A 24537-nucleotide genomic window follows, 5' to 3' on the forward strand; every position below is an offset into this window, starting at 1 on the left:
TGAGCCAAACTGTAGTAAACAGTCTCACACACCAGGCAACATATTACCCTGTAGACTCCCAGTACGGTTCTAAATTGTTTTTGTATATCCAGTTTTTGTAAACCAGTCACTGGTTTTATAAACTGTTCTGACTCTGTAAATGTCTCTAGAACGGAGCTTTTCATTAAACCCCGACGAATCAATAAGCAAGAAAATTTAGAAGATTCAGTGGAGCTGCCCTTTAAAAGGCTTGGCGCTGTTCTGCGGACGCGCGCTTGTTGTGGGCGAGCACGTACTCGCTGTAGCCGCGGTGACGTCAGGACGCCGTCGAGCTCGAAAATGTTAGCGTATGTAGTTTAATCTAGAGGCGATGGTAGGATCTGCCAGACGGAAATAATACCATTTTTCCGTCGTGAAACGCCAGAATAAACCTCGCTCTGCTGGAGTACGCGTTTCTATCATCGAGCCTGGCGTTGGGTTGAGGCCCGGGGACTGAGCTGAGAGAAAGCTGTGCCGATTATTTTGTGAGTGATGTCGAACCCCGGGACTCGAAGGAACGGGTCAAGCATTAAAATCAGACTGACAGGTAAAACTCCTCCACTACACCAGGAGCCTTACACACGCTCACGCGTTATCACTGTGGGTTTTACTTTCAATGAATCGGTCGATGTGCGCGGGGGGTTTTGTTTTACTTGGGGTTTAATTAGGTGATATTTCTCTGCTCTTAATATGAAGAGCTCTTACCCGCTTAGCTAACCGCTAGAGCTGTTCGAGTGCAGAGAGTCTGGAATCGACTCCTAACATGATTCAAATATGAACGTTTAATTGAGTCGATTCTACACAATAATCTCGATCCTATAATGCTAGACATTTAGGAGAAACCTTTTTCAAAGTTCATTTTATATATATAAATATAACAAGAACGCTCGGTGAGCTATGGATTGTTAAATTTACTTAACACGCTAAACATTGGACTGAAATTCAGTAATTTAACGTTAATTCTCCTATCTCAACATGTGGGAGAACGGTTTCGTATGACCAGTGTTTATTTTTAAGACGATTTGTGTTTTGTATTTAATGTTTATACAGATGGTATATTTATGTGAGATTTGTGGAAGGCTGTTTTTTTCAGCCAGGCTTTTAAAACAGTTAATATATATCTTTTTCTAGACCTGTGGAGTCGACTTCCTAAAGTCTTGAGTGGAGGAGTTGGTTCTTTCTGGTGTCGACTCTCTGCTTTAATAGCGGCTAATGCGGGCTAGCGGCAGAGACAGCTCGGTGTCTGCTAGTATTAGCAGGTCATTCCTCCAATAAGTAATCTTACAGAATGTGATTTCATTGCTGCGTTATTTACTTTTTGAATGGAGTAAACGTGAAGAATTCGGTTAACATCGTTGGAGTGAAATTGCCCTCATGCCTTGAATAGTACTGTTTTATCGCTCGTTGGTGTGTTAGGTGGCTAGCTCCCACAGACTCGAGAATCATACAAGTTTAAAATCGGTGAAGACCCTTCCGAATTAGTTTATAGTGGTATGGGATTGATGCTCGATATGAGAGTATTTTACCATTCTCGTGATATATTGCGTCACCTTCTGCTTTTTTGGTGAACATCTGTGGTTTTGTCAGTGATTGAAAAAAAATCTTGTGTACATGTTTAATCGCAAAGAGAGGAATAATAGTTATTTTTAATGGGATCCAGCGCAGCGAAACTCCTGCATAAAGATTATTACACGCATGGACTGGGATATTATTTTTCGCTGTGGCAGCAAAGCGTATATTGCCTGGTACATCTTATCCAACAAATCATATCTTATCAGACCTACACTATACTTGATCCATCACAAGGATTTCAAGCATCGCAACCTTAAATTTGAGTCATATTCACATCTGGTTTATCAAACTGCTATTACTTGTTACAAGAAACCTGGGTACTGTTGGTGTTAACACTGTAGACATATCATTGTCAATCCAAACGCAGTTGAGTGTGTTTTGACTGCCTTGTTAAAGTGGCTGAAAGTTGTCAAAGCAAAGCAATATGTTCTTTGGTGATGGACTAGATTAAGATAAGTTATTCTCCTGTTCTTATTTTTAATGAAGTCTTCCTTAATCCAGTGAAATGCTATATTATGTATCATGTTTCATGGGAGAGGGAGAATAATACTTCAGCACTGAAAAGATGTTAGACTACTTAATTTTTTTTTAAATTCTTGGTGCTACTTTTACAGAGTTACAAAGTTTGACTAACTCTTCTAAATTTTGTGTTTTTAAAAGTAGTTAAACTGAACAGCTTTTGGTTCAATTTTTAGTATCTGACAGTATTTTTAAGGTGGGATTCCACAGATGTGACAGATGTTGTCATTATTTAATGGTTACGATTGTTCACAGCAGCACTAATAACAACCAGACATTTGAAGTGTTCAGTCCTATTAGAAAGTAATTGGACAAAATGGTTATGGGATATGCAGCCAAATTCAGATTTTTCAGATTTGCTGTTCTGTACATCAGATGTGCAATGTAACTAAAATATATAATGTATATAAAGATTGTAGTGAATAAATTACTTACTATTAAACCACTCATCACTTTACTTTTCAATTATTGAGTTGCAAAGGTATATTAAAAAGATGTTGGAATAAGAAGTGTCATATAAAATATAGTTCTTCTTTACCCGCTAAGATTTTTGATTGGATTTCAGTGCAAATGTGACCCCTGTTTTGAAGTAGAATTATTTTGTTTCCAACACCATTGTATTGGTGGAGTACATTGTAGGGTGCAGGGCACAGTGCAGTGGAGTACAAAAGTGCTTTGTTTTGTCACTAACAGCAGTAGCTTGCCTGAAGGTTTGTAGGAGATTGTGGCATCTTCAATGTAATATTTAGATGTGTTTCAGTTTTACTCACAAAAACAATCAAATTTACACGTTTGTCAAGTATAGTCATTTTAGCTTTGCACAGAAGCTATTGGGCTAATGTGGTTAAATGTCATGTATGCATTGTTTTGGGTGACACAGATTTACTGTAAACGTCTTATTTCTTGGTTAATGAAATTTTATCTAGTTATGTGTGGGTTTTTTTTTCTTTCCTTCCCCTGTCCCCCTTACTTTGTGAAAAATTATAATGTAGAACTCCCAGTTTTGTGAAATGTGTTTCAATCTTTACCTGTTTTGAATGATTTTAAAGGTTAATTTTTTGTCATGGTGTGTTAGCAAGTTACTACTTAGCTGGTTGTCCATGTTATGGCTTTACGCTTTTCCCCTCACTGTTGACGTTTTACACCTTTTGCACCTTTGTCTTCTACCTCCCCCACCTAACTGTAGCCTGTAAGATTGTGAATGCATTTTTCTACTTTTGACCATCAACGTGTGGTTATACACTAGGGGAGGTGGGGGGCACTGCAGATTGTGGACAGTGCTGTGTCCAAGACACATTCCTCCCTAAAAGAGATCAGAAGAATGAATCATAGTGCTTTTCCTGTCCCCCACACAGTGTGCCTGTTTAATACCCTGTGGGATTTAACTTTTACAGTTGCTGACTAGGACTGGGGAGGAGCAGTGTCTTCAGTTGCAGCAGACTTTTTGGATAGGTGTTGCATGAAAAAAGACGTTTCCCCTGCTTTTGGAATCCTGGCTGAATTGCCTAAATTCCTTGGACTAGAGCGGACTTTATATTTCTGCCTCCATGCTGTATTTGGTAGTTTTATTTTTTTTTAAAACATCAGGAAGCATTAGACCTTTTTATTTATTTATATTTTTAATTTGTAGGTATATTTTTACCGACTGTACCATACTGAAGCCTAGATTCTGAATATTATACTGAAATAAGAGTAAATAGGTGCATGTCCCCATCCCTTGCAATAAGGAATACCTGAGTGGATTTTAAATGGCACTGGTGATTACAGTTTTTCTGCAAAAACATGTGGCCCTGAGCTGGAGGCAGCTGTGAGTAGTTTCATTACAACTAAAAAGGAAGTCCTGGGGAAATAATTCTTTATTCTGTTCAGTTTTTCTTTTGCAAAGTCCTCTTTTGTGTTTTGTTCCTGAAGCAGCCTTGACTGCATTTTGGAGATCTGAGAGTTTAATGCAGTGAAGATGAAGAAAAAACATGAAATACGTTAAATGTTTCAGTGCTTTTTATTTATTATTATTATTATTAATGATAATTTAGTTTTTAACATATGTTCTCCAACACTACAGAGCTGATATTTTGTTGTGAAGGCATTTGATTTTTCATATTTTCTGCTGCATGCTGGAGTGGGTTTCAGCCTTGAGGTTTGGGGATTAATGGAACAGCTTCACGTTTATTGTTGTACTAACAAGTAGGCCTGCATGCAGCTATGCGAGAATGTAAAGCCATGGTTACCAAAACATTCTTTCTCTCTCTCTCTGTCTCTCTCTCACGCGCGCGCACGCACACACATAACAAGGAAATACAGTAAGCTTTTAATCACTCATATTTGGTAGGGATGAAGCATTGTGGCTTGCTTGTCACTGCTAAACAGCTGTGTTTACCTTAATGTGCTAGTCAGATGCTGGCATCTGTGACCCAGACCTATAAAGCCACTGCAGCAGTTAGAAGCTGTTGTTCAGCCCTCTGATAAATGGCACATGGCTGTCACAAACTATGTTTTCATCCTTGTGTCCTATGATGAATAATAATTATCATCAGTTATAAGATACATTTATGTTATACGTTTTTTCAGATATAATTTAACTCTGAATAACAACAAATAAGTAGTTTATATATTGTTTTGAGGTGTAATAGAATTTTGTATATGATGAGGGTGGAAAGAAATGCTATGCGGCATCCATATGTTGCGTATTTTAGTAATTATCACACTCCGTATGGCATCATTTATTTATTTATTTATTTATTTTTTTAAAAGGTGAATGGAGCTGGGCTGTTTGAAAGGTTGGCAGGGCAGTCAGCATGCCTTCAAGTGTTGAATCTAGCCTGTGGCTACAGGTTTTGTGCTGGTTTTACAAATGGAATTTCTTTGCAATACCTTTTATCATATTAACCTTAACTGCATGTTCTGTGCACAGCTACCATTGATGATGAATACAAACTTTTTCAGTGCATGATTTTTGCCATTCATTTCTTCAGTTGGAAATCTGTCTGGTCTACTGTTTGACAAGATTTTTTGATTGGCTCTCTGAAAGTATTATAAATTCCTCCTTCAGGTATCCCAAAAGAGACTTGTATCACTGTAGTCCAACCCTCATTGTTTCAGAACAGTATACATTTTGGCCATAAATGGTCAAATAATTTCCCAGGTTAACCTGTAGAATGGACTCCTTGAAGACACTTGTTGTGGGCTAGTTGGTGGCCTTAGATGTTATGAATAACGTATAAAAGTTGTGATATTCATGTGTTCAGCTATGGATGATTGTAGTTGTAATGGTGGGGGGCCGGTATTCAGTGCTGTTGCAACACTCTACATTGCCAGCTTAGTTGGCTGGATGTTTCTAAATTGCAACATGCTCAGTCTATTGTATAGTAGTCATGACAATACAATAAAATTATTATTAGCTTGCTGGGTTTTTTTTTTTTTTTGTGTTGATCAGATTATGCTCTATAAGAAAGACGGAGCTCTTTTTAAGTTCCAGGAAGTAACTGTGTAAGTGGCAGTAAGAAATAGGCTTACACTACCCATGAGGCTGTTTTAGCAGGGAAGGGTGGAGGCCTCGGGAATCCTGCTTATTCTAAGGAGTGAAGCACGAGTCTACTCTTAAACCCCTTTGGCAATACAGCATCTAATGCTGCCTTGTTGCCTTAATTTCTCTGTCCTGCTCTCTTTTGCTCTTTCCCTCAGTCACTCACCCCATCCCACACATGGATAGGTCAGGTCCTAGGGAGTGTGTTCATGTTCATGGCTGTGTAGGCATTCAGAGCATGCAGACCCTCTGACATTCCTCTGTGTGATGTTTAGTCCAGCTGGGGGTGGGTCGTGGGGTTGCTGTTAATTATGCAGTCCACACTGACTGTGGGCTGCGCTCTGTAAACTGACACTATTGATCAGACCTAGGCCTTTACCCAGGCTCAGTAAACAGATGCTGCTTTGGATTTGGGCAGCAGGAAGTAGAGGAGAGAGACAAGATGTGTATAGGAGGATTTTGACTAGGAAGTTTTTGTAATTTTACAGTTTTGTAATTCAGGTATTTGCAATTAATGGCTTGCTATTTGTGTTAGAAAAAAAGAATCCTTAACACTAAATATGTTTTATGTAACAGGGTTTAAATGAAACTCATGTCTTGGGCAAATGAAATGGACATATTACTGTGAAGTGGTTAGCAATTATTTTACATTAAGTTCCCATTAGACCTGTCGGGATTATTACATAATCGCATGATTGCGATTGAGCTAACCGCGATAATTTGTGCTGACCACAATCATATTATATATTTTTTTTCAATCCCAACAAACAGAATATCAATTGTGTATTTCTAAACAAATGGTGCTATTAAACGGTGGCTGTAAAACATGCCAATAAAACAAACTGATAAATCATGTGCAGATCCACCACAGCAGTTTGCCGAACTTGGAAAGACAAATCAATAGATTCTTCTCGGCAGTTTGCCATTCCGGAGGGCTCTCGGGCGAGTATCTTAGGCTACATTCGCAAAACAGGTAGAAGTAAACCAAATCTGATTTCGTGACCAAACCATTTTTTTTTTAACTGACCCACACGCACAAAGAACGATGCGTCAGGCGTTGACCAGAAGGAAATGTCCGTCTGTTTCATACAAAGTACTTTCGTTTTTTTAAATGAAGGAATGGGACTGGACTGGTGACACACTGCAGCGCTGTGTCACAAAACATCCCTTTTCTTTATTCCAAATGAGTTCTTTGTTAAAAACAGAGTATTAATTAAAGACTGTACTTAATATTAAAACGTGAACTGATTTTTCTTTCATTGTAAGCGCAAATTTCCCAGGTCTCTCACGAACACGAGTCTCAAAAGAGAAGACGACGAGCAGAGACATAATGAGTTTAACATTTCCAGGAGCCACATTTATACAGCTTCATACCGACATGAACAATATCAAACTGATAATGGAACTACTAAAAAAAAGTCTTATTTGTTTTATTTAAAAAAAATAAATAAAATAAAACACCGTTATACAAATTTTTTTTTTGGTTTCCCAATATTTTTTTACAATATAGAAATCCTTTAATTTGGCCATTTCCACCTCTTAAACACCTTAAATTAAAAAAATAAATAAATAAATAAAAAAAATGCTTTGGATCATAGTCCGGAGATTAATCTCAGCAGCCAGAGTGATGTAAAAGTCACATGAATTTCGACCTGGCCTTTCAGACCAGGTCAGATTCAATGCGATTTGTGCTGTTCACAAAGTGAATGTGATCATAGCCTTAGTATTCCTTGCCCAGAATATGCCAAGGCCAGTAAATAACCGTTTAAGTTAACTGATGTTTAAGCTATAGTACATTTGGTTTGTTTTGCTTATTTTGAGAATTTGCAAATATAATTTTCAAACATACAATTTTAATTAAACACAGGACAAGGGGCAAATATCTTTACATATATCTATGAATAAACTGTTAAATAAACTGGTGTTCTTTATCCTAATAGTGTGTGTACATTATTATGTTATCATTAAGCATAAAGGCCTATTAAAATACTGGGGTTGTTTAAAAAAAAAAAAAAAAAAAAATCGGAATTACATGTATGACAAATAATCGTCAGTTAAAATTTAATGAATGTGACAGCCCTAGTTCCCATAGATATTTAGGGCTCTTTTATGGAAACATAATTGTTGTAAATTGGCTAATGACCATGTCCAATGTTCTGATGTGGTGTCTCAGTCTGATGCTTGCATTTTCCTAGAAAATACTGTCACATGGTGCACACTTTAAGTATGTTATAGCCACGGTTCACACATGAATAGCTCTGCATTGCATAAAAAATAATTTCCTGGATTCAAGCTGTAACTTAATGTTACGTTAATCTTAAAACTAAATCATTCCCATTTAAAATGTTTTAAAACTGCATACGTTTTAGAAGCATTCTGCCTCTAACATCCATCTCAGAGTTTAAATTTGGGCGTCCCTAATTATTAAACTGTGCAAAGATTTTGATATAGAAGATTTTTTTGATAGGATAATAGTGTGTAATACATGGTGTTATAGTACAGATCATGGTTTTTGTGTGTGCGCGCACATGGTGGAAGGGCTATCATACCATTGTCAGGGTGTTGGAGTGGCACTTTTCACAAGATTAATCTCTCTGAAGTGAACTGCACACACAAACTGTTGAAATCTGTCAGTCTCACTGTCTGCATTACAGCTCTCAGCTAGCATCAGCTGATGTCTGGAGCTGACTGTCATTTCTCACCATGTACTGGCTGAAATCACCTCACTTTGGGATCATAACATCTTAATCAGAGCAAATCTGCAGTCATGCCAGATAAACCACACCAGATGTGTTTCTGTGAATGTGTCTGGTTCTCCTGCCTGCAGGCTTGTCTGAAATGTTCTGTTTGTATGTTAGACAGCACCCAAATAAGAAAAATGCCGCCAGCTTGTTTGATCACTGCTGTACTGACTTTCTGAAAGTTACTCTTTTGGCCGTGTTAATCTACACGGTAAGTTGCACACACTACTGTGTTGTTGTTCTATGCTGGCTACAGCTCTGTGGGGCCTCCAGACAGGATGAAGTTCTTGTGAAGATTACAGCTGCTCTCAGCAGCCTGACTGGCTCCCACCCCACACACCTCATCTGGATTTAGGTTACTACCCAGCACCCAGAGGTCATCTGCCTTCTTGCTGGCCCACCCCCTGCCTCATTAGGACACACACAACGTATTAGGCCACATTCCTCCCCCGCTGTTGTAAACAAGAAAAGCTGTGTGCTGGGATTTGCACTCACTCAGATTTCCTGACTTACTTTTGTTTCAATCCAGTGCTTCATATTTGCAAACAAGACAGAAAACTAGGCCAGTTTGATCTTCCCCCCAGTTTTCTCTCTCTGTCAGTACTTATCCACTGTCATCACTGCCCAAAGCAGATATTCATCTGGGTTGTCTACTTTAAGCAGTATGCACTGTAATATACAAAAATGTATGTACTGTAATAAGTCTCCAAAATTGTCATGAACACAAGCAGTGGCCCAGTCCAAGATGGTCTTATCAAAGGATGCTGTAGGAAATGTTGTAGGGACAAACAGTTTCTCTCATATCTTAACATCAGTGACTACGAGTTAGCCAACAGCCTCTGGTTGCTCAACTTACACAAAACTGCAGTGTATGTGTGCACATGTTTACAGAACTGGCTCATCCCTGTGATTAATGTGCAATGCACTATACTCTGTCTTCACCAACACTGTCTGACTAAAGGCATTGCAATGGCATGTGCTCACAGGATGTTTCTGCCGTTCATTTGCATTGTGCTGTTCACCCTCAAGGTGTGTCTCGGGTTGCCCTTGTCTTTTGTGGCCTTCTACTAGAGTCCAGGGTGACTCAACACTGGGGAAGTCTGCTTGACTGTGGCTCTTCCGGGGGAAGCTCTCAGTGTACTTGCAGTGGGCCAACTGACCCACTGTTTCTCAGCCCGAGGAAATGTCATGTCCAGTCATGCACGCATGGACGTGCGGTGCTCGTAAATAGCTTCCCGCCTGACAACGCTCATTTGCTCGCTGTTGGAGAGGAATGTATTTTTAAAAAGCCCATAGTGCCTGTGTTGCTTTGGCGACCTTACAAAATGGCTCCCTTTAGTGTAATCTGCATGGCTCCGCTTGAGGATTTTTATGAAAACGTAAAGGAGGAGGACAGAGGATAAGCCTACAAAAAGCTCATGGATATTTCATTTGTGCTGGGGGGCCTTGCAGCTTGTGTTTCAGCTTCTGCGTTTGCTGGGCCTTAAGATGGCTGTGAGATCTGGCCCATCTCATATCCGCACAGCCTTCCTGTTGCTGTAACTTAAACCTGCACTTTGAGGGACTGGGGCACATGTGAGTGAGAAAGTAGGGTGGTTCTGACGGATAGGAGAGAAGCAGAATGGACGAGGTCCTGTTGAACAGGCAGCACTCCCCTGCCACTGACCAGTGCTCGGCTTGGCCTTGCCATTCATGTATAGCAACAGTGGACTGATAAGGTTGCAGAAGCTAGAGCTAGAGGGATAGGGAGATTTTTTTTTTACCCCAACCAGTAGACCTTTCTTATCTCTTCTCCTTCTACAGAGATAGACACAGAAGCACTGCATGTTCTAACTGCCACACTGCTGATATTGATAAAACTGAGAAGTTAACTGGCTTTGACTTATCTTTGTGATGAAATTCTTCTTTCCTTGTCTTGCAACTACAAAGCTACGTGTTGGCTAGTAGACTTCATCAGGTTTATCTACAGTGCACAAGATCTTTTCCCCTAGTATTATTGATTAAATGGTCACTTTCAGTTTTTGGTCACACCCTCTCTTTAGTGAAGGTAAGGTTGCTCAGCTAGATTCATCAAAGGCCAGCAGTGTCTGTAGGCACGTGCTTTTACCATGCACGGTTATACCTTTCATAATGTTTTATTAAGCAGGAGGTCTCATTAGTGAAACTGTGAGATAATGTGCATAGTTCCTGAAGGAACTATGGCCTGTGAGTACCAGGGATGTAAGCTGTCACTTAATAAACTAAGCCCTTTAAACAACCCACCAGCATCTGTGTGTGCTACCATAACTGCCAAGACATGTAGTGACTTGTGATAAAGATGAATAGGTTACATTTAGTGGGGAAATAATCAAGTTAAAGGAACATGAATTTTTGCTACTGGGATCCCCCTATACTTGCAAGGTGGGATAAATCAAATGTAAGGGGGAGGGACCTGGGGGTGGTTTCCTCATCCTCCACAAAATGTAACATAGTGCAGTTTCTGCAGTGTTGAGCCTGGAGTAGCAACAACAGATGCCCTATTCTCTCTGGTACATGTCAGCATCCTAATGATTTTCAAGCTGTAAATTTAAAGGTTAAAATATTACATAGTGTTCCTATTTAAGGCAAGGTGGTAAACACAAGAGTGCCAATGACCAGACTTTTGGCTGAGGCCAAACTGCTATTTCTTAGCCTGGCCTCTGCAGGCTAATCCAGTGTAATCAAATGGTTAAATCTGATCTCTGATGCTTGATAACACTGAAGCAGACTGTTTGGCCTCCTCTCAAAAAAAGGCTTAATGAAAGCAGATGGGGAAGAATGTTTGGACAGCCCTGCAGGTCTCTGGACACATGATGGCCAAATAATACTCTAGTTTCTCACATGCACATACACTTGCTTCTGTGTCTGTGTTTGTGTGCAAGTGTGTGCATTTGGGCAGCACTAACTTGGAACATGTTGTTCATGTTTGCTTTGCCATTCACTCACCAAGAACACAGGAGTAAAGCAACAAGAAGAGCTCTGTTTAAGGTCCCAGCTGCGGTCTATTCTGTCTGGCCTAAAAACTCACTTGGAGGAATGTTGCCAGATGTTGGAAGGATACTGCATAATATCTTGTGTCTTTGTTTGTAGGCTGGATCTCTTGTGTGTTTTACCCCACCTCACCCATGGCTGCATATCATTTGAAACTTTGAAATGCGAACATTTTACCTTGTATTATATAAAAGAAGAGTTTAAAAAGAAGAAAACTTCCTTCCCATGCTGCAGTTTTGCACTTGTTCAATTTAACACAGTAATGACCACGCATAATTAACATAAGGGACAACAGCTAAATGATATTTAAGAAAGTAATAAATGTATTATATTAGGGATGTAACCAATCACATGAACAGCACATAAATTTTGAGTTATTGTGCTACAGAAATGGCAAAACCTATAGCCTTTAATGGGGAACAAAATCTCCCAGGATTCAGGATTAATATGGTGAATCTTTATAGGCTAAATATCTGGTTTTATTAATAATCATTTGTTAGCTGTCCAGCTCAGCTTCTAAACAATGTAGAACCTTTTTAGTTTGCTTGCTTTTGAAGTTTTCTCTTCCTCCAAAACAAGTAATTGAAACTTGCTCTTAAGAAACAGGTTATCGTCATCCTGTGCGTTGGTGTGCACTGTTGGACAGTGCTGAGATAAACTGCACATGCACTCAGAATACCTTTCACTCAACTATATAACTATATATAAGCCCTCCCCCCAACACTCTATGGTAATACCATATACCGCAATAAAATTTTGAGCCTATGTCGGTATGAAAAATGTGCATACTGCCTATCCCTAGGCTAATGCTCACTAGCTATGTTCGAGAACAAAATGACGTATGTGGGACTGCGGGCTGGACTGTATGTGAACTGGCCTTTAATGTCTGTTACAGGATGGAGCGTAACAAATGCTGCAGAGTTTAGTTAGGAGCGAGTGGGAGCAGGATTAAAAAGTTTGCTGCATTTGTTAGACGTAACAATATCTGGTGTATGTTATTACAGAAGCTTTGCGTAGAATCTCTTTTCTCGTTACAGAATTGCAGATAATGTGAGACAGAGATGGGATGAATGAATAATACACCTCTTCGTTCATTGTTTTTATTGATGTTTTTGTGTGACATTTGGCATCAACTCTGGAGATCCTACATCCCTGTCTAATAAAACCTCCCTGTTGTTGCAAAGTTTCTGCTGCCTTTGTTTCCATGGCTACAGATGTGGCTAGCAGAGTATGGAAGGCAAGTCTGACTTCTCTGCTTGAATCTTTGAAATAGCAGGTATATGTATTTTTCATTTCTCCCTGGCTGCTTAACTGGAGGTCAGAGGCAGAGTTTAATCATACGAGTGGACTTTGATCTCACACTCATTATTTATGCAGTGTGGCTCTTCCAGTTAATCTACTGGTTGCCTCAGTAACCATTATTGGGTGTTGATGGACTGCCTGGTGGCCATAAGATGGATCCCCCTCCATTCTCCCACGCATGCTGTGATAAAGCTCAGGTCTAATGAGGTGTTCCCTACAGTGAGGACTGTAAAAAGTGGTGAAGGTGTGTGGTGTCATGGTTGCTGTGGCATCTACTGTTATTTTCTCTCTCCTCACTCCTCCCTTTATTTCTTCAGTAAAACTGCTGTGGCATTTTAACATGCTGCTTTTTTTCCAGTGCAATGTCTGGTCATAAATTGGACCCAAGGCCAAGGCTGTACATGGACCTACTAATTAGTAGCAGCGGTTGTTGCATGATTAACATTCAGCATCAGTGCAGCCCCCAAGATAGTCTAGCTCCTCATTTGAATCACAAATGTCTCCTTTTCTCTTTTTGTAGATCCATACAGCTGTAATTACATGCAGGTTAAAGCCCTTTTACAGAGGAGGAGGAGGAGAACCTTTGCAGCCTTATGTCTGTTTAGGTGTTGTGTACACACACACACACACACTTGAGTTGGGAGAGGGCCGTAAGTTATTTCTTGCTATGTTGTAAAATACAGATAGAATTGAGTACAAATTAAAAAAAAAAGTGTGGGGGGGATTATATTATTTCATTCATTCATTATCTGTAACCGCTTATCCAGTTCAGGGTCGCGGTGGGTCCGGAGCCTATCTGGAATCATTGGGCACAAGGCAGGAATACACTCTGGAGGAGGCACCAGTCCTTCACAGGGCAACACATACATTCACACACTCACACCTACAGACACTTTTGAGTCGCCAATCCACCTACCAACGTGTGTTTTTGGACCGTGGGAGGAAACCGAAGCACCCGGAGGGAACCCACACCGACACGGGGATAACACACCAACTCCTCACAGTCACCCGGAGCAGGTCCCTGGAGCGGTGTGATTGCGACACGACCTGCTGTACCCATATTTATTATCCTAATAAAGTCTCCTGTACATTTTGTAAATCCTCTCACCTGGCATAAAACTTATTCTATATTAGTAGGAAACCTAAGTATAAGTTATATTTTTGCAGTTTGTCTAAAACAACTTTGTTAAATTGTGCTGAGTTCATTCTCTTGGTTATGTATGAAAACTATTTGGATTCACATTCACAGAAAAATGCAAGTCCAGTCAATGCAAACTCAGCTTTTGACAAATTATTTTTATGCAAGATTTTAAATTTTAGCTTTTAGATGAAACATTACTTCTCGCTATGTGTGTACACTGTGTCTATAATGAACTTCAGGACTCCTGGCCTGACAACCGGCCGGTGACGTCAGTAGTATCAGGTTTGATGGTAGTGTTTAGTGATCACAGAGCAATTAATTGATTTTTATCTTTTGCATCTTAGCATTGATGATCTGCTGTCATGCTGTTGATTAAAAAGCTTGGTATTGTTGGTGACTTCAAAATACAATACATATAACAATAATACAAGGCAGTACAGTTTGTGTTGAGAAGAATTATTATGTTGATGTTTTATTTTATTATTTTTAAAAATGATTAAAAGATTAAATGCATCTGTTTGTGATGTTTTACTGTAGTGAACATAAAGCTAAAATTAAAACTACTGTTCAAAACAGCACATTATAAAGTTAATAAAAATGGCAGCACAAAAAGAAACTGCATTATGTACAAATATGATTAAAGTACAATTGCTGCACTTCATAATCAAGGAATCTGTAGGGCGTGTGAAATTTCCCAGAGTCATTGGTGAAAAATAAAATGCCAGAGCTTGTTGACATAAGTGTACACTTTCCCTGAACATTACATCAACATAACAGCCATTAACTAATACACTTTACTGTGCTTTGTTTCAACATGCATAGTGCAGAAGGTGCTAGATTTAAGTGACATTTTGACCATTTGAACACAGTCTTACCAGTATCTATCCATAGACACTGCTGCCAAGAATAATTTTAAATGACCCTTTTATTAAAGTTAAGTATAAAACTTGTAATAATTGAAGAAACCTGATGCTTTTTCCAGTTCTTTTTATTTTTTCTGCCCTTGAAGCTGTGCCTAACAATGTAATTATTATAGCTTCAGTGAGAAATGGAGTAACTAATTTTCAGTCAATCGTGGTGGGAAAATATGTAAATAATGTATCAGGCATCTCTCTAGATTGCTTATTTTTCATGCCTTTAGGTTGTGCCCACATTATCTAATTTATCTGACCACCCTGTGATCATGAAGGCATTGATTTCGTTTATCGTAAATATCTATTTATAGGGGGAAGGGAAAAAAAAAAAACAGAAGGGGAAACCCATCTTCCTCTGATTGACATTGGAGAGTGTTGTAATGAAACTGAAACTACTGGTAGATCCTTGGGCAGTTTTTGTAAGTGGCCTGGTATAAGGCTGCTTTCAAATTGTATTGGCTTTATGGGAATATTAAAGGTTTCCCAGCAGGAGGCTTAAAATGAATCTTCCTTGAGAGATGACTTAATCCACTACATCAAAGATTTCAATGCACTATAAGTTGTGACATCAGTGCTGTGTTCACCATGGCAGACAAAAGCAGCCAACAGTTCATTAAAAGAAGACAAACACTGAAACACTAAACGAAATTGCAATGTTTAGTTAAGCCAGTGGTTCCCTAAGTGGGGGGTAGCACAGCTAGACAAATGAATGAGTTACGTAATCCACACAATTTGTAATAATTTCAGACTTTTGAGATTTGTGACATTTGTGAATTACAGTGTTTAAAATTAATTCCATAGGGGTCTAGAAGCAAAATACGTATTAGAGATGAGGGCTTGAATATTTTCTCATCTACACAAAAAAAGGGGATTATTTGGGAAGCACAGATTTGCCTCATTTTTATTTCTACTATGTTTGTACTTTGAAAATGTTTCTGACAATGGCATGCAAAATAACACCAAATCCATACCTATTTGTATGTGTTCATTATAGGGCTGGACGATATGGGCAAAATTTAAATCACAATATATTTCTTAATTTTTGTTGATGCGATATAATTCTGATATTGACATGAACAATATAAATGCCACAGAAAACCTGAATAGAAACATGGCATCACCATCAGACATAAACCTATTGGCTTTGTCAATATTAATATTTTTGCACTATGCAATGAACTGGTGGGAGCACTCTGTCAGTAAGTGACAGAAGCTGTAAATAATGTATATTGAAAATGTGTTTATAAATCATGTAATTGTTATTGAAAAACATTTATTGTGTGTGAGAGAGATCATACAACAGGGAAGAATGGAGGGTTGATTTTGGGAAAGATTACCGTACAATCTGCTACACCTTGTGTAAATGTTTTACTGGCTTGAAGTATTCAAAGATCAGATGGGTGTGAAGAGTCGTGAAGGGGTGGTGCCCATTGTGCAGTGTGATATTTTGGCATCCATACATTTTGTTAAATTATCCTGCTGCTGAAGAAGGTCCTTCACTGAGGGGACACTGCTGATGTCTGCTTGTCCACCCACACACTGTATGATCAGGCCTCCACTGTCCAACGGAACGTTTCTTTGGAGTCAGCATTGTCATGGTGCAATGAGTAAAATAGATGATTTCTCACTGTCCTGTGACACTCAGTCATACACACGTGTTCTTCCAGACATTGCACTCATTCTGTCTGCCTTTTTCATTAATATTTTTTGGTTGCTTAGACTAGTAAACATAGGCAGTATGGCTTTCTCAGTTATTGTCAAATCTTTTAACTCCCCCTAGATGCCTTAAGAAGATTATAACAACATAAAGGTTAGCACTGTCATAATTCTCAGACTGATTTTGTAATATATGCTTTAAATAGTCATCATGCAATATTAATATCCTCATGGTAAGTCTCAGCAGTGTCAAGCATAGACAATACGCATGACTGTCAAGGCATGGTTGAATTATTGTTTATAATTAAGAACTTTGCGCTTATGTTCAGCACCTGCGAAGGCCATCAGGAAACACTTTTTAAAAATCAAAGCATTTTCTTAACCTTCTAAATAAAGTGACCTACTTAACAGTTCTGATTAATTGTAATTTGGAAACCTAGTCCTGATAATTTCTCTTTAGTGTGTTCTTTTTTTTCCCCAACTAATGTACACAGTGGTTTTTGCTGTGCTGACCACACCTGATCCGTCTCTCACGACTGTACCTAACACATGCTGACACAAGCCTTCTTTCTGGTCTGTGTTGCCACTATTGCTCAACCATATTTTCAAGTGACCTTTGATATTTTCCCATTAGGTGCTGCCAAGGGAAAAACAGAGAGAAGGCCTCTCAAGCTGATGGCTTAAGTTCTAGTTTTAGGTATTCATGGAGATTTGTCGGGGAGGAAAAAATACAAACTTGGAGAGTACTGTTCATTCTCTTCAGTGGTGATGCTAGTGCAGACCTAAAGTTGTGTCTGGATTGTGAATGAATATACTAATCTATCACAACAATCTGAGTGTGCACACACAGCGAGAGATGGCAGAGGAATATTTCATTACTAAACCCTAAAAATCTGTTGTTTAAAGAATATGTTCGTTTTATCTTTAGATACATTACTGCACAGAAATCAGTCCTCCCAATATTTGGGACCTATAAAATGCACCCCCCCACACACACACACCCAGGGTTCTTATTTATTTTTCCCAATTTCTGTTTATTTGTGGATTTTGTTTTTCTTTAACAAAATAACTAGAGTAAACAGTAGCCAAATTGCTGTTTAATGTTCCTTGAAACTTCTACTATAGTTTAACAATAGCAGAACAGTTTGTATTTAATTTTGTCCAGATTGTAAAAGCCAAACTTTGTTTGACCAAGAGGCCCGCAGCCTCACCTCAGACCAGAAGACGCAGACAATAAGCATGCAAACAGAAGTGGGGAATGCACCATACCAGATTCAGCTATGGTGCTTCAGGGACTAACAGCACATTATGCCAAATGCACAGCTACATTGCTCAAAATTAAGGGTGGTGAAGTGTGTGTAAAGAATACGCCGAGTTTGTTTTTAATATTTTCAAATGTTCTGCATTTTGTTTTATATAAGTATTGTTTATTCCATCTGTGTTCTCTGCATCACTGAAATCACATGAAGCACAAAATCCAAAATGTTTTGTAATAATTTGTCAAAAATTGTGACCACCTTTACCTTATTAAGCATTCAATTTTTGTATTCTGTTTAAACATTTTGCCACACATCCAAAGAAGAGAAGTTGCATGTTCAGCTCACACCACACCCCCCCACCATTCAAGCAGTTAAAAACAAACGTCTTTGTTTAATTAGCATTTTTTTCCTCCACTTCTTTCTGTGTAATGGTTTATCCTTATAGCCTAAAGCATCGTGTTGCTTTTTTCTGTGTAAAAGAATGGAAACACCTGTGAAACACTTTCTTTTTCTCTCAAGGATAAAGCCTTTATGCACTGTTTAAATGTTGGTGACCATTTATAATGGTCTACCAGGCATTTCATGGTTGTTAGGAGTCCTATTTTCTTCTAATAATCTATCTTTTTTGAGCTTTAGGTTTAACTCCTGTTTCATTTTGTAAATTATCTGCTCATAACAATTTTCTAAACTTTATGGCCATTTAAAAATAAAATAAAATTGTGCATAATAATGAAAACAAAGTTTGCAGACATGTTGGCTGGACAAATGATGACAAATGCATTTAGTATTAGTTGCTCTAAATGACAAAAGGTTTCTGTTTTTCTTTCAGTATTATGTGCCAAAAATCTAGCAAAGAAAGACTTCTTCCGTAAGTACATGTCATACTTCCTTTTATATAGCCAGTTAGTTTGCAACAGTTTTTTTTATTTATTTATTTTTTTTTGTTTTAACAAATTGAATTTTTTTCCCTCTCAGATGCCCAGCAACTAAGTGCAAATTGAATGTTTGTGCAGTCCATAGTGAATGACAGTACATAGAACCACTTGCACATTGCGCTTTTCTGACTGTATCACCTTTATTATCCCAAAAATGTAAAATGATGAAGGACATTTAGAGCCACCCACCTCTGGCTGCTTTATTTCATCAGCTGGGGAATTCACCCTATTCACCAGTTCCAAATTGCACTCCACCCACAGATATTTGGACAGGCAGCACTGGGGCTGGAACTTGCTGTACTTAAGTCAGTGAGGGCTCTATAGAGTAGCAAGGCGGCTGCGAGTGACAGACATGACTCTGTCCCACTGCCCTCAACAATTCATGGCCCACACTATGTTAATGACTGATGTGTGAATGCGTCATATTCAGCCCACATCCACAGTGCTGATTTTTCATACCATTACACTGAGTTCTTGCATGATGGCAGCTAATACATTTTTTGAGCATGTGTAACAGAGACAGGCAAAGCATGACCACAGAAATAACACATCAAAGAATGCCAAATAGCAACTATTTCTCAGCCCAGAATTATTTCCTGAGAGGGAAGTTGAATATTTTTCCAGTTTGTGATTTATTATTATGGTGCATCTGTATTAATTGGAGCATCTGAGCATTTGACCTCTTTTTCTAACGTCTTAAGGGCACGAGGAGTGCCTTATGAATGAGTTTAATTCATAAATCAAACTATAAATTCAAGTCATATTATTGTGTGAAGTGCCCCAGGAGAATTTTCACACAATGACTTTGGAAAGCATGTGATAGCATTCCAGTTTCTGCCATGCTGTACTGCAACAGACAGTGGCACTTGTGTTCTTATTTTTAATATTCTGCCACACTGCTTTCACTTTCAGGGTTACCTGACCCTTTTGCCAAAGTTGTCGTTGATGGCTCGGGTCAATGCCATTCCACAGACACAGTCAAGAGCACATTGGATCCTAAATGGAACCAGCATTATGATTTGTAAGCATATTTCTTGCCTACGTTTGAATTTTGTTATTGCTGTAGCACTTTTGAAACAACTTTCAACATTTCTGTTTGACATTGGAAATATCATTATTTGGTCAGTCAAATGTATGTTGATGTGCTTAATCATCATTAATAAATATGATTTTGCATTTTTGTCTCATTTGATTGTTTTGATCTGTCCATATTAAGCCAAGCTGAAGCCCAGCTGCTCATGGGCTGATAGTTGCTATGTGATAGCTAATTCAACTTCAAAACAGCAAAAAAATCTTTAAAACTTGAATAACATTTTAAAGGAAATCCTTCAACTCCTTTGGCAGACTGTTCAAAACAGCGTTCTTCTGAGACCTATAGATAATTCCAAATGTATCGTAAAAAAATGAGTTTATCATTAATAATTATTTTCAAAGCACTTATTATAATCTAATACTGCCAATGGAATTTTTAATTTTCTTATTTTGTTGAATGTTTAGATATATTGGAAAGACGGACTCCATCACTATCAGTGTATGGAACCATAAGAAGATCCATAAAAAGCAGGGGGCTGGCTTTCTGGGCTGTGTGAGGCTCCTGTCCAATGCCATCAGCAGACTCAAAGATACAGGCTGTGAGTGACCTTCACACTACACATTTAGTAGAGCTGTGAAAGAGCCACAATGAAGAAAAATGAGCTACTTTTCTTTCTAAATATTTTGTATATTTTGAGGACTGACCTTTTGGCTCTCTGTCATTTCAACAGATCAACGTTTGGACTTGTGCAAGCTGAATGCCTCTGACAGTGATGCTGTGCGAGGGCAGATTGTTGGTACGAAACAATCAAACATGCAGCTGTTATAGAGAATACCACACAGCAAATTCACCTGTGTTAAGTCAACACAATTAGATTTAGATTGTCCATTGAGAGGGATATAGTGGGTTAATTTTTAATACTCATTGTTAATTTTAACAATAATCATGTTGATTTAACATTAATTTGCTGTACAACTCAACTTATGAAACATAAAAATTCTCCCTCAAATTTATATTCTGTCTATTATTCTGTTTTCAGTAAGCCTCCAGACTCGAGACAGGATAGGGAGTGGTGGGCCTGTGGTAGACTGTAGAGGACTTTTAGAAAATGAAGGGTGAGTGGGAGCTCTTCAGCAGAGCTGTCCGTTGTTTTTTTTTGTTTTTTTTTTCTTCTTCCCCCTCTTCCATAGGATATGCTTTGATGTAATACCGCCCCCTGCTGACAGTATTAGATTTACATTTACTCACAAGCCAAATACAGGTGGAATGTGATATGCATACAGTGTTGTATCTAGATATTTCGGCATGTTTTAACTTTGTTGAACTTTTTCTCAGACCTGTCTTTGAGGACTCTGGGCCAGGGCGGCCTCTGAGTTGTTTCATGGAAGAGCCACTTCCTTACACTGACCCCACTGGGGCTGCTGGCGGGGGCAGCTGCCGTGCCCTGGAGTCACCCAATCAGGAGCAGAGGCTCCAAGCACAACGTATCAGAAACCAGGATTCTAGAGGTCATGCACACACACCACAGAACCGTCCGCATGGGCACCAGTCACCTGACCTGCCTGAGGGCTATGGTAAATGAATCCTGAGTTTGTACTCTCATTAAACACTATGCGATAACAGCAGTTATCACTACACAATATGCTGTCACTGAGGCTGTGCCAAGTTCATGTGCTGAAATCAACAATAAAGAGATGCTGGCTATAGACACATTATGCAAATAAACAACAACAGTGTTCTGATAACATCATTCTAAGCCACTATATCCTAGTTGTTTTTAGATATGCCCTATAGCAGTGTTCAAATTTTTGTTCATAATTTCTGTCTTCTGGAACTTTTTGTGGTAGATTTGGGTTTTTTTTTTTTGTTAAGCTGCTAAATTAATTTTTTTAGGAGAGATCATAACACTAAGTTGTAATCATATAATTCTTTCACCATTGACAATTTTTTTTTTCTTTGACTGCATTATACTAACTTGCATAGTATAAATCTGTCTTTATTTTGCGTTTCCTTTGTTGAACTGCCTCTGAGAGCTCACTAAAGGGCTGCTGTGTTAGAGACGTTCATTGCCCTGTTTGCATTGTGTTAGCCATACAAGCACAATTAAACATCTCTAGAGAGTAGCTAACAGCTGATCCCTCTGCTGTGGCAGCATGACCCTTGCACTCTGATCAGCAAACACAGCAGCGGTAATTAACCCTCAGACTGGACACAAGGTCTGATCTCTCTTAATTTGTGTCTCAGGAGAGCTGGCCAAGCTATGATCTGCCATCTTAACTGCCTGGGCTCATCTATTGTCTTGTCTTTTCTCTCTACAGAGCAGAGGACCACCGTACAGGGCCAGGTCTATTTTCTGCACACACAGACAGGCGTGAGCACTTGGCATGATCCCAGAATACCACGGTAGGGTTAAACCCATATAACTGAATTTTACTAATTAACCAATTCTTTTGCCCTCATTGAAACTTACACATTTAATATTGACCAACTAACTGACAATGAATAATCTAACTTAAATCTGTACACAGAAAATTTAGTAATGTTTCCTCTCAATTCTTTCATGTGGTTTGTAACAGGTTGTGATCAACATTAAATTAAAAATTACCCAAACAACTGCATTATTTGAATTAGCTTTGGTCATTGAAAGAAGTTAAAGCCAGCTCTGATGAGGAACTTGTTTTAGGAGCTCATTAGTAGGAACAGGGATGCATATATTCCAATATAACATCTGGCTGAAAGTCAGCTTCTCCTGAAGACTTTTAAATTTTTATTGTAGCTGTGTTTTTATGTAGATGATCTCTATCTACACACAGTCTTGATCTTAGAGAAACAATGAGTGATCAGAGGAGGGTCTCAGAGAAACTACAAAAAACAAATTGAAAATTGAGGCTCAAGATCCATGCATGTCTGTTGGTGTAAACCAGCATGGTGATCGATCGCCTTGCCCCTGCAGGGATCTGAACAGTGTGAGCTGTGAGGAGCTGGGCCCATTGCCGCCAGGTTGGGAAATCAGAAGCACGGTATCAGGAAGAATATATTTTGTTGACCACAATAACAGAACAACACAATTCACAGACCCAAGGTTACACCACATCATGAGGTAAACTCCCCACAGGATTTACATTCCAATGTTTTTCTTTGTGCCTTTGCTCATAACATGCTTACTGACTCGTTTTTGTGATTCCTCAATTAAATTACATTAATCATTTATTACAATGAACACTACCAACAGTAATTTATTCCCAGATTATGATAATGGCTTGCTCATGTTTGGATTATACTGTGATTTACTTTATGGAATTTAATTTGTAACTGTATGGGTGAATATTTAACCCAGACCATGTTTCAATCAATAATGTGTATGTTTTAATATGTATAACAGCCAGCACTCTCAGGTGAAGGAGTCCAGCCAGGCTCTGCCAGTGCAGATGGAAGTTCCTGTGGAGGAAGCCGAGGGAGAGTTGCCTGTTCGCTATGAGAGAGATCTGGTGCAAAAACTCAAAGTGCTGCGACATGAACTCTCTCTGCAGCAGCCACAGGCTGGACACTGCCGCATAGAGGTGTCTCGTGAGGAGATCTTTGAGGTACATCTTTTGCTCTCATAAGAAGATTGTAGCAGTAAATTAAATTCTAATACTGTTCCCTTGTTTTGCAGTATATGGATCTGGTTTAATCTGGATGAAGCTTGTTTTATTTGCCTGCTAATACCAGTACAATAAATGCAATGGCATGCTTGTCCAACAGGAGTCATACAGGCAGATCATGAAGATGAGGCCCAAGGACCTAAAGAAGCGCCTGATGGTTAAATTCCGTGGTGAAGAGGGCTTGGATTATGGAGGAGTGGCAAGGTGAGACATCTTGTCTCCAGATTTTTGATTTCAGCTTAACGGTGACTGCAACGATGACCTCTTTCAAACTGAACGAGTAAAATGGTTTTGATGAACCTTAGCCAAACCCATGAAAAGAAAACGTTAAACACCTGCCACATTTGCTCAAACTTCTGTGTTTGACAGAATGATGAGATTAATAAGCTATTGCACAGGCCCACAAATACATGTAACAGTGGTGTAATTTCTGCATCTTTTTATATTATTTAATTAATTTATTTTTCTAGGGAGTGGTTGTATCTTCTTTGTCATGAGATGCTGAATCCATACTATGGCCTATTCCAGTATTCTACAGATAACATCTACACACTGCAGATCAACCCAGACTCATCAATCAACCCTGTGAGTTATGTAACGTTTTGGCAGGATTATTATGCTGAACATCACTGCCTGCTTCATCACTCGCCCAACCTGAGACTAGTGACTCTCAAATGTGGTAAAACTGGATCCTGGGCTAAGCATGTGCTGTGTTTCAGGACCACTTGTCTTACTTTCACTTTGTGGGACGAATCATGGGCCTGGCGGTGTTCCATGGGCACTACATTAATGGTGGATTCACGCTGCCCTTCTACAAGCAGCTCCTGGGGAAGCCCATTCAATTGTCTGATTTGGAGACTGTGGATCCAGAGCTTCACAAAAGCCTCGTCTGGATTCTGTGAGTGTCCAAGAGCTGTATATGTCTATACAAATTACTTTATTTACAAATTCTATTTTTTAATATACTTAGAAATTTGTCAATTATCTTATTTTATGTCGTAATACATACAGTTTATTACAGGCATATTTAATAGGAGCATAGACCAATTTACAGAAAAGGCTAGGAATAAAACTTGACGATTTGAGATTTAATGAAGTTTCCAATTCCTGTTTTACTTTTATTATGCAGCGAGAATGACATCACATCTGTCCTGGATCATACATTCTGCGTAGAACACAATGCATTTGGCAAATTCCTCCAGCATGAACTGAAGCCCAATGGCAGGAATATCCCAGTCACAGAAGAGAATAAGAAAGAATATGTGAGGTAT

At 38.9% G+C, this 24537-nt stretch overlaps 1 protein-coding gene across 2 annotated transcripts in view; it reads left to right on the forward strand.

Moving 5' to 3' along the window:
- Window positions 1-269: 269 nt before the first annotated feature.
- Window positions 270-24537, forward strand: part of smurf1 (SMAD specific E3 ubiquitin protein ligase 1) — a 28476-nt gene continuing 4208 nt past the window's right edge. For both annotated transcript variants that reach the window (XM_066674466.1, XM_066674467.1), the window contains exons 1-14: window positions 270-565; window positions 18484-18522; window positions 19502-19610; window positions 20087-20220; window positions 20353-20418; window positions 20662-20737; window positions 20958-21196; window positions 21941-22025; window positions 22576-22722; window positions 23005-23206; window positions 23367-23470; window positions 23737-23851; window positions 23986-24164; window positions 24396-24533. In XM_066674466.1, the coding sequence (XP_066530563.1) occupies window positions 511-565; window positions 18484-18522; window positions 19502-19610; window positions 20087-20220; window positions 20353-20418; window positions 20662-20737; window positions 20958-21196; window positions 21941-22025; window positions 22576-22722; window positions 23005-23206; window positions 23367-23470; window positions 23737-23851; window positions 23986-24164; window positions 24396-24533 (1688 nt within the window). In that variant the 5' untranslated portion in view covers window positions 270-510. The remainder of the gene's footprint in view (window positions 566-18483; window positions 18523-19501; window positions 19611-20086; window positions 20221-20352; window positions 20419-20661; window positions 20738-20957; window positions 21197-21940; window positions 22026-22575; window positions 22723-23004; window positions 23207-23366; window positions 23471-23736; window positions 23852-23985; window positions 24165-24395; window positions 24534-24537) is intronic.

Source organism: Hoplias malabaricus, chromosome 6 (assembly GCF_029633855.1).
Source record: "Hoplias malabaricus isolate fHopMal1 chromosome 6, fHopMal1.hap1, whole genome shotgun sequence".
NCBI classification, from domain to species: Eukaryota; Metazoa; Chordata; class Actinopteri; order Characiformes; family Erythrinidae; genus Hoplias; species Hoplias malabaricus.